Raw genomic sequence first — 9,557 nt, forward strand, 5'->3', positions numbered from 1 at the left:
CGCGACCGCCTCCGAGCGCCCGCAACCCCGCCCCCCCCGCACCGTCCTCCGGCCATTGGTCATCGCCACCCCCCCGCCGAGCGTTCATTGGTCAAGGCTGGGGCGCTGTGGTAGGGTTTTGCTCTTGCGTTTTCTTTCAGCCCGGAATGCCCCGCGTCCGCGTCCGTTCCCATGGCGACGGGCGGCGGTGGTGGCGCAGCTCCGGGTGAGGGTCCGCCAGAGCGCACGCTCTCGGGGGTGTGAATGCAGATGGCAGCTGTGTGTGGACAGCCTGCAGGCCTGGCTCCCTGCTACTCGCCACTGGCGTTGTCTAGTGATTCTGAGCCAAACCACCTGTTCCTTAAAGTAAACTGTCTCCAGTGCATTAAAATACCCACCAGTTTCTGTAAAACACCTTTGTGTAGCTGATATGTGAGCCCCAAAGGCCGTTTTGTTACTCATCCCGGCCTAGACCACAGGCACCTAATTTAACGCAGTATTTTCTGCAACTGGCCCTTGTTTCTCTTTGAACTGGGATAGCTCTGTCAGTAAGATGCTTCTTACTGGCAAGAAAGCCCACCCATGTCAGACAAAATAATTCCATAGTTTAAAAATGGCACTTGATCATCTTTCCTATTAATGTGTCTGTTTTCCATTTGTCTTTCACTCAGTCATCTCTGATAGAAATCTTTTATCCTTGTTTACCACGTATGATCAAGTCAGCTCTAATCTTTGTTCCTTCTGTCAACTAAATCCAACAGATTCCTTGTGTCTCATTTAGGGCGTCTTTTGTGGATCTCACACTTTCTGCAACTCTTGCCTTTTTTGCACTTTCTTTTTTATTTGTTTCTCTGTTTTGTTTTAAATGAAGCAAGATGTTTGGGAGATCCCCAGTGCTCCCTTTGGTTAGTTTCACTCTGCCTGGGGCTGTTTCTGCTTTTACTGTCATCAGCAGCTAGAAAATTGCTGTTGAGTTTTCTGTAGCTGGTGATCTGTTAATAACATGATTCTGAACCATGTCTATAGGTAACAGCACAGGATGACTTAAAAGTTTTCAAATACTGATTGGTGGGACTGCCATTTCCTTGTACGAATAAAAAACTCAAAAGCAGTCATCCACCTCACTTGAAATGTGAATATTTTTCATGTTAGTACAGTATAGTTACCTGCTCAGTGTCACTTGTAGCAAAAGTAGCATAACTGCAAGAAACCTTTTGCTTTTGGAAGCTCTGAGGCAACCTCAGAAGGATGTACTGTGCCCAAAATGTTAAAACGGTATAAGGTAGCACTTTTGTCAGTCTAGGGTATCTTAGAAATAACTTCTGACTTTAGCTTCCAGGTTTTGGCATTCGAGTTAGAAGAGATGCAATTCACTTGCTTTCTGGCTTGCCGTCAGGAGTGTGTATTAGGGACAACTCTCAAAGTTATGAAATTAAGGGAATTTTTCTGGTTTAATGCAGCAGATGAAAGGGCATAAGAGACCTTCTGTGCTAGGAATTTGAAGAAGCTTTGAATAGTCTCAGGACCACAGTAATTTACAGAACTGTGTGTAATACCTGCAGCACCAGCAATGGTTCTTTTGAGTACTGGACAGTTTTGTGCTGACAGAACCAAACCATTTAACAATCTTCTGAGTGCTTACAGTGAACTTCAGAAACACCCGTGTATCTCTGAGGAGGTGGTTGTGTTTGGTAGCTGCAGGCAAATTTCTGTGCATTTATTAAGAAATGGTTAGCTGAAGGAACAGATGTGCTGACGACTGCAGGAAATGTCAGTGTGGGTGAGATACCTGTCATTAATGAGAAACATTAAAGCCTGAGATACGTGGCTTTAAAGAGAAACATTATAGTCTTACTTGCTAATCTAGAATATAAAAGGATAGTTTCCCTCAGGATTCAGCTGCAGGGGAAGGCAGAACAAATACACATAGGAGATGATAGCTGGAGTAGAGCAGGTGCCAAAGAAATTTGGTAATGGGTAAGACATATCAAGAGATTCCCCTATAGATGCAGGTTAGATTGTAAATTTTTCAGATGAGGCCTTATTTTTTTGCTCAGTGTTCAGTACTGTATCACTATATCTAATCGAGAATTTTTTTTTTTTCTGGGGCTCCTACTTACTATAAAAACACAAAATAATTATTAGCAATAAAACATCTATTTTCTTTTTCCCATAAAGCTGCAGAAATCTCCACCTTGAAATTTTCTTTGTAAACCTGGGGTCTACATGCCAGGGCTTCTAATCCAATTTTATATGTTACAGATCTACACAGTAGTGGAAAAACCTTAGCAGGTGTAGGTCAAGTTACCTCCATGGTCTCCAGGGAAACTAGATATATTTACGTCATCTCAGAATCTGGTCTCCTTTTGTTGTTTTCTTTTTAACCAAATATTTTAAAGATTATTTTTACTATATCTATTAACCACTGAGAAAAGATGAGTTATTTCACAAATACACATTATGTTTGCCAAACCACAGTTACAAGGAATTTACAGGTAGTGATTTTATTACGATTCCTTAACTGTATCTATTCACATACCTCGGTTTATAAGTTGCATTGTGGTAGAACCACATGAAGATCTGACCCAGATCCAGAGGCTCTGCGGTGAAAGCAGGTGAACCAGCACCACGAAGGGCATCTTGTCCCCCCTTCAGGGTGCAGCCGGGGCCTCATGGGGCTTCAGGCCATCCCATGGGGCACAGTAGCCACCACCTTAGACATGCCGAGGACACGCTGAAGCGTTAATGCATTCTGCCCCACAGGCAGCTCATCTGGTCTTTGCTGGGCTGTTTGGTGGCTGCATGTCTGCATGACAGCTGTAATTCCCTCATTAGTGGTGAAATTGCAACAAACCCCTTCATTAAGGAAAGGTATGTTTTCCCCTTTAAATGTAGTTTGGGGTGCAGGGAACAGGCATCTGTCTGTTCTCTGACTGGAGTGTGTGGGTGAGAGTGGTCATGTTCAGAACCTCGGGCATGATACCTGGAATTGGTGTTTTTAAGCCTAGCCTATGCTGCACTGGGAAGGTGGGATCATCCTTGTCCCAGTTGTTGGGTTTGTTGTTGCTTTTAAATAGTTACTTGATATTTTGGGTTGCAAGCTCCTGAGGCCATGCAGTTCACTCTCAAATTCCTCTTCCTTTTTCTATGTAAATAATGGTCCTTATTTTCTCTGATGGTCAAAGGAGGAGGCCAAAATGGATGGAATAAATGGGGATTTCTCAAACTGGAAATTCTCTGCTAACACACTTCTTGTATGGCATGACTTGAGATCTTTCCTTGTCATGATGTATATATTCATTGTAAATGACTTTTAGGCTGAGCTTGTATATTTGTAAAACTTGGAGCACTTGCAGGGTCTGAATCTTGAAAAGCCTGAGGCCAAAGCACAGTGTCACTGAGACTAAAGCACTAATACAGTGTTGTAGCTTTGCAGAGAATTGGATTAGTGGAGTTAAATAGGGACTTTAATTCAACACCCTTGAAAGAATTCAAGTATCATAATAATTGCATGTTTTATGCCTCTGTGTATATGTATGAGCATATGTTATGGAAACTTAAATAACAAAGTAACTGCATAAATAAGAGTAGGACAAGTGTTTACTCTCACTTTCTGGCAGAAAAATATATATTAAAAAAATCAGTTCCAGAAAAAATACAGTTCAAAGCTTACCAAACATGCGGCCTTGCAGGTAGAGTGAAAGTGGATCCTACCCAGTAGCTGATTTCTTCTTCGACCAAAGGCAGTCACATTCCTTTTCATTCAGCCCGTTTGCTACTAAATATGTGGCACATAATGAACGGCCTGAGGGGGAGCCTGTCCAAGCAGTTTGTACACAGGGTATGAAAGAGCAAGTCACTAAAGGCTGAAGTTTGTGCCAGTATTATTCACACACTTTAGTATTTGTCTGTGTTTCTCAAACAATGATATTTCCAATATGCTCGGTGGCTTTTTGAGATGTTAAGAAACAACACATATGTATTATTAATAGCTATGTTACCTGTTGTTTGCCTTTACACCAGTCAGTATCTTAAAAGAATAACATCAAATTTGCTTTGCTAAATAAAAGACCTGAAGTGATCTGTCATGCTGCCTTTCAGCTTCACAAACATCGACATTTCAGTAGCACTACTAAACATTTTATACCTTCTTTCTTCTGTAAGTTGTCTTGCAAGTGCTCTTTTGACCAAAATACACACCAGGGTATTCCATCTGTGACTGCACGAACCTCTTTTTCTCCTCAAATAAAACACTGATTTTGTGTTTGGGTTCCGGGCTTTTGCTAAGAGCCCTGCAGAAAAGTCTCTTGGTCTTCTACCTTTGGTAAAGGGATGTTACCTGATAAAAAACAAAAAGAAAGTTGTGTGAGACCAGCCGTAAGGTACCTTCTGGGTAGTACAACTCAGCAGAAAAGTGTTTCTCCAGTTCACTCTAAGTATTTATAGGCAGCTTAAGTTTTCTGAGCAAGTAAGGAAAGCAAGTTCTGTCTGAGTTCCTGTAAATAATCACGCAACGTGTGCTGTAACTTCAGAGCAAGGGCAGCTTCAGTCCTGCGTTTGGGCCAATGGGCTGCAAACTGTCGTGTTCAGGTGGCTACAGGTAGTTATTTTAGTCCTTTCCTATTACCAGCTAATATTTCCAAACATAGTTCTGGCAAGTTACATTCCTCAGTTTAATTCAAGCAAAGTTAAGAGGTTTTTATAAGCAAGACAATACCTGGTGGGGCTACAAAATATTCTTCCACTTTCTCTCTGGCGTTTTTCAGCAGCTCTTCTGTGCAGTTACCTTCTGTAACATCATCTTCCCTGAGATACAGACACCTAAGAACAAAGATTACTTGTCTGTTTTAAGCTATTCTGTGAAGCATGGCTTATCTCTAAACCTAGTTTTGCTCTTCAGTAAGCGGTAAGACAAGTATTAGAACACTCTGAAGGAACTAAGAATGGCATTGATAGGTATTTGGGGAGCAGCATGTGCAGATCGTTCATGACAAGTCACAAAGGAACGGGAGCACACCTTTGCTACACTAAGTGTAAAGGCCACGGTTGCCAGTGACAGCATCATTCTACAAAAAACATGATAAAAACTTTTCTGTAAGCAAAGGGGTCAAACGCATCGCTGCAGGGATTCCCAGAAAAAAAAAATAATTACAAAAGCAAATAGTTTGATACTTGAGCAGCTAAAGGAGGCTGCTGTGGTTCATCACCTGTCCTCCAGGACCGAGTCCATCGGCTCCACCCCGTCGGTGTTGACCTCCCGCAGCTGGTCAGCAAACCGGATCGCTTTCTGCAGCCGCTCCACGCCCTCCGCATCGCGGAAATCAACCAGGGCCAAGTGCTCCAGCTGACCCAGCACCTCCGCCGTCACCTGCTGCTGCACAAACACCGACACCAAAGGCAAAGATGAAAAAGTTTATTATAGCGCTATTTCTATTTTTTTAACCAAAATCCGGTTACACGGCAAAACCCCGAGTTTACACCTGCCGGGACACGGTGATTTCTTGCACTTTCTTAGAAAATTCACTTGAACCGAACTCTTTATTTTCCTCCTCCTTCTAACCTCCCGCCGCGCCAAGGGCCAACCAGAGCCGGCGCTCGTTCCGGGAGCAGGACCCGCCCGGAGCCGTTTGGCGGTTGCCCGTTCTCCGGCCCAGCCGCCCTACCTGCGGGCCCGGCCGCGGCTCGCCGTGCTGCCAGGCCGGCCGCGGGGGCACCGCGCTCCGCAGGGCCCGAACGGGAGGGACCGGCACCGCCCGCAGCCCCCGGCACAACCGCAGCGCCCACATCGCGCCGTAACGGCGGCGTCTGCCACGTCAGCTCCCCGCGCCGGAAGCGCGTCAGAGCGGCGGCGCGGGCGGCCCGGTGACGGAAGCGGGCGCCGCCGCCATGAACAGCGTGGGCGAGGCGTGCACCGAGCTGAAGCGCGAGTACGACCAGTGCTTCAACCGCTGGTTCGCCGAGAAGTTCCTCAAGGGGGAAAGCGACGGGGACCCCTGCGGGCAGCTCTTCAAGCGCTACCAGCTCTGCGTGCAGGTGCGTGCGGCCCCGCCCGCCTCCTCCCGTGACAGCAGCTCCGAGCTCCGCCTGTTCACTTGCTGCTCCAGCTGTTCCTGACGGCACTTCCTCTCCTTACGGCTCCCCCGGCACCCCCTGCCCGCAGCTCCGTGCCCCACCGCGCTGCTCCACATTTCCTCTTGTCTCCCTTTTCTGCCAGTCACGATATATAATATTTTACAGGTGTCTCTTACTGTATTTTTCTCGTTAATGTAACTTCTTAAGCCGGCTGGTCTAGAGGCTGCGGTACGTTTGTAGTTCTGCGCGAGCATCTCTGATACTGAAGCTTTATCCAAACCAACCTTCAGGCTGCTTTTCTAGATAATGTTTTGTACCAAAACCCACACCACATAGCACTATAAAGACATGTCAGGTTTATTTGTTTTGGTTTGTTTTTCTTTTTTTCAGAAAGCAATTAAAGAAAAGGATATACCCATTGAAGGCCTGGAGTTCATGGGCCCAAGTAAAGGAAAAACTGAAGACTCCTCTTGACATCAGCAGTATGGATGGAGTCACTGATGTGAGCCCTTGGACTAAGCAACATCTCCAGGCATAAGACTGGATGCTGCCTGGATAAGACCTTTGTTACGCTGCTTTTTTTAGCAGAAGGAAGTAAAGAATCTTCTCTGCTTGTAAAAACAGCCACCAAAAAAACCCCTACTGGATTATGTGGTAACTGCTGCTTCCTTTTCAATGAATTTTGGTGGTGGTTCAGCATCTATCAGCACAAAAAGCCATTTGAACTAACTTTCTATTGAATGATTGAATGCACTGTAATGGGAGAAGGCTTATTAGAGTGGGCTGAGTTCGTAGCTGCTTTGTGACCAGTTTCTCTTGCTTATTTATATAACATAGTATGAAGGAGGTTGGTTTACTTTGTCTCACCTCTATGCTGCTGAAATTTGGTGAAATTTGTTTTATACGATCCTGAATGCTGAGGGGCTAAAGCATTATTTTCTATCAGCAACAGAGATTATATAAAAGCACTCTATTGGACCTGCAATAACTCAGCTGAAATAAATATAACCTGGTTCTATTTTGTTCAAGTAGATAACTGTGCAGTAGAATCTGATTATGACTAGGAGAGATGGAGGTGGCCTGCAACAGAAGCTGAGAACACTTTTAATGCAGAGGCTGCTTCTTCAGCCTTTTCTGAGGTACTGAAACAACAAAGTGGATTGTTTTCTCCTTTAGCATTACATGTTCCTGCAGTAAAACCACAGCGCAGCCCTGGCCATCCTTTTCCACACTACCACAGAGCATCAGGCTGGCCATGATCGCTGTTAGACTTTTGCCTGTGGCAGTTAAACCATTTTGAATGAGGGGAACATTGGGTAGAAGTGACACAGCTGATAATGTTAAAAGCCCCGGCTGCCGCTGGGGTATCTCACCACAACTGTTCTGTGATTCTGTGACTTGCAGGGAGGAAAAACTTCACAATTAACATTGCACTTCGACAGGCTCAGGGCTTTAGAACTGTTTGTTAACTATGGAAGGTAATTAAGCTCTTCTAGTTTAAGAAGCTTGTGAGTGACACATATTACACAGACATATGCAGTGGAGCAAAAATTTTCATTTCTAACACCCGTATGAGAGACTTTGTACAACTGGACTGCAGCTTTATGAGAAAGAGTTGTGAGCAACATACGTACTGATACACTAGAAAGCTTAGGAGCTGATGATCAACATTGTGAAGGCACACAGAGCTTAATTACACATCTTTGCTGCCAATAAGGGCCTAAGAGAAAATTGCCTTCATGGCTACTAATAAATATTGCTGATTATAGAGAACATGATTCAGCATATAACAAATTTGAATCTGCAGTATTAGCCTGATACCTGTTCATGTGGCTGTTTGCTCTGGGCTTATAGTGATCAGTTAAACCAGACATGAAGAACATAAAACTGCACAGCATCCTACACTGGATGCGTTCCTGTTGGTGTTACCAGATACAGGAGCAGGTATTAACATTCAAACAGCCAAACCCCCAAACACCTGCACTGTCACCTCAGTGAAGCCTCAATGTTTTAATCAAACACCAAACTAAAGAATTTCTAAGGATTCAGGTTAACAAAAAAGTCAGATGCTCAAGTCAAGTTCAGAGTCGTTTATTTAAAGGGCCTCTACACAAGCACAGACAGAGGCCACAACACCACTTGGCTTCATCGCAGAAGGAATGTGGAGATTTTTAAGTGATGGTTCCCACACAACATTCTGGTCCAAGACTGGAAGAGCCAAAGTTCTGGCTGTGGTCGGGATTTCAGTCTTCATAACCAGTTGGGAGAGCATTAACATGAGGGTTGTGGAATAGAGTTTTGTTCCCGTCACCCCAGGGGAAAGGCTGTTGGAAAAAGAAGATAAGGGAGCTGCAGATAATGAACCGATCAGCACAGGACATGAGCAGCAACAGGGACTCAGGCATCACACAGCTTGACAGGCTGATGAATTAAGCAAGTTGGCATCTGTTCCTGGGCTAGAGGCAGCAGGGGATGGAAAACAGTCCCTTAGCTTAAACATTGACTGTGCTACACTGTGAGGGCCCCAGCTTCGAGAACCTGGGATCACCTCTGTTTGCTTTTAGCTCTATATTAGTTTAAGTACAACAGCACTAGGACTGAAATACTTTCAGCGAGACACTGGCAGGATTCCTTGGGGGCGGGACAGCCTGTGAATACCACAGGTACTTCACCTGAGCTAAGAGAACCTCCTGATGCCTCAGAAACAAAGCCATGAATTAAGATCACAGCTTCATACGCAGGACCTCACACAGAGGATGAGGATGCAAGAGATGCTGCAGTAAGCTCAGGAAGCAAGAGGCCGTTAGAGCAAAACGTACCTTGGTCCTGATCCGCAGGTGAGCGTACGGGACAAACTCGGGTCTCTCGTGCTCGTGCTGGGCCTTCAGGTAGCAGTTGAGCATGCAAACCGCGACCCCGGGCAGCGCCACCACAAACGTCAACGTCTTCCACAAGCGGGCTAGTAAAGAGCATTAGAGTTACAACAGTCACCGCTTCCGCGAGCGTTAGTGACCTGAGAGCGCGTTAAACGCAATTAGTGCATTAATGAGGAATCACACCGTGTCCCTCACCACAGCGAGCGTCTCCCTCCCCGTTCTTAACCGGGAGCAGCGGGGACTCCCCTCTCTCCCGGTTCAAACCCAGTGCTCCCGGGAGCTGCCGCCGCCCCGGGCCCGCAAGGGCAGCGCCTGTCAAGGGCAGCGCTTCGCCGCCCGCGGGCCCCGGCCGCGCGTTCGCCCTGCAGAGCCCCGTTACCTCCGCCGCCCTCATGTGCCGCAGCTGCCATGCTCCGCGCCGGCGGGGAGCGCGGGCCGGCGGCACCGAGCAGGAGCCGAGAGACCCTCCCGAGCGCCGCCATCCCCTCCGCTCCGCGTCCGGAACCGGAACCCGCAGCGACGGCGGCCGGGAGGGGACACGCTGACCTTGAGCTGCGAGCGGCGGGGCCGCCGGCTGCGCGTGCGCCACCTGGGGGCGGGAGGAACCGTTAGTGACGTCACGGGGGGGGA

At 46.6% G+C, this 9,557-nt stretch overlaps 3 protein-coding genes across 4 annotated transcripts; 1 reads left to right on the forward strand and 2 right to left on the reverse strand.

Annotated features, from left to right (window-relative positions):
• Positions 1 to 3,561: 3,561 nt before the first annotated feature.
• On the reverse strand, positions 3,562 to 5,800 carry GATC (glutamyl-tRNA amidotransferase subunit C). Of its 2 annotated transcripts, none has more exons than XM_065851971.2 (4): positions 5,643 to 5,800; positions 5,187 to 5,350; positions 4,697 to 4,800; positions 3,562 to 4,318 (listed from the first exon to the last, which is right to left on the reverse strand). In XM_065851971.2, the coding sequence occupies exons 1-4, from the start codon at positions 5,763 to 5,765 to the stop codon at positions 4,263 to 4,265; spliced, it is 447 nt and encodes a 148-aa protein (XP_065708043.1). In that variant the 5' UTR covers positions 5,766 to 5,800; the 3' UTR covers positions 3,562 to 4,262. The 2 variants fall into 2 exon arrangements, with proteins under 2 accessions (XP_065708043.1, XP_065708042.1); XM_065851970.2 differs by having other exon boundaries at positions 5,187 to 5,353.
• An 11-nt stretch (positions 5,801 to 5,811) lies between these two features.
• Positions 5,812 to 7,087, forward strand: TRIAP1 (TP53 regulated inhibitor of apoptosis 1). The gene is made up of 2 exons (XM_065851677.2): positions 5,812 to 6,012; positions 6,442 to 7,087. The coding sequence occupies exons 1-2, from the start codon at positions 5,866 to 5,868 to the stop codon at positions 6,523 to 6,525; spliced, it is 231 nt and encodes a 76-aa protein (XP_065707749.1). The 5' UTR covers positions 5,812 to 5,865; the 3' UTR covers positions 6,526 to 7,087.
• Positions 7,088 to 8,126: 1,039 nt separating this feature from the next.
• On the reverse strand, positions 8,127 to 9,467 carry COX6A1 (cytochrome c oxidase subunit 6A1). The gene is made up of 3 exons (XM_065851636.2): positions 9,307 to 9,467; positions 8,871 to 9,010; positions 8,127 to 8,375 (listed from the first exon to the last, which is right to left on the reverse strand). Exons 1-3 carry the CDS (start codon positions 9,407 to 9,409, stop codon positions 8,295 to 8,297), a joined length of 324 nt encoding a protein of 107 aa, XP_065707708.1. The 5' UTR covers positions 9,410 to 9,467; the 3' UTR covers positions 8,127 to 8,294.
• Positions 9,468 to 9,557: the final 90 nt, after the last annotated feature.

Source organism: Patagioenas fasciata, chromosome 17 (genome assembly GCF_037038585.1).
Source record: "Patagioenas fasciata isolate bPatFas1 chromosome 17, bPatFas1.hap1, whole genome shotgun sequence".
Classification (NCBI taxonomy): domain Eukaryota; kingdom Metazoa; phylum Chordata; class Aves; order Columbiformes; family Columbidae; genus Patagioenas; species Patagioenas fasciata.

What these genes read in the sequence shown, in the direction of transcription:
- TRIAP1 (XM_065851677.2), top strand. Translation starts at nt 5,866, where the DNA reads ATGAACAGCGTGGGCGAGGCGTGCACCGAGCTGAAGCGCGAGTACGAC. An exon ending in GCTACCAGCTCTGCGTGCAG is followed by an intron (nt 6,013 to 6,441) that starts GTGCGTGCGGCC and finishes TCTTTTTTTCAG; the next exon opens with AAAGCAATTAAAGAAAAGGA.
- COX6A1 (XM_065851636.2), bottom strand. Translation starts at nt 9,409, where the DNA reads ATGGCGGCGCTCGGGAGGGTCTCTCGGCTCCTGCTCGGTGCCGCCGGC. An exon ending in GGCACATGAGGGCGGCGGAG is followed by an intron (nt 9,011 to 9,306) that starts GTAACGGGGCTC and finishes GCTCTTTACTAG; the next exon opens with CCCGCTTGTGGAAGACGTTG. An exon ending in ACCTGCGGATCAGGACCAAG is followed by an intron (nt 8,376 to 8,870) that starts GTACGTTTTGCT and finishes TTTTTCCAACAG; the next exon opens with CCTTTCCCCTGGGGTGACGG.
- GATC (XM_065851970.2), bottom strand. Translation starts at nt 5,765, where the DNA reads ATGTGGGCGCTGCGGTTGTGCCGGGGGCTGCGGGCGGTGCCGGTCCCT. An exon ending in GACTCGGTCCTGGAGGACAG is followed by an intron (nt 4,801 to 5,186) that starts GTGATGAACCAC and finishes CTTTGTTCTTAG; the next exon opens with GTGTCTGTATCTCAGGGAAG. An exon ending in ATATTTTGTAGCCCCACCAG is followed by an intron (nt 4,319 to 4,696) that starts GTATTGTCTTGC and finishes GTTTTTTATCAG; the next exon opens with GTAACATCCCTTTACCAAAG.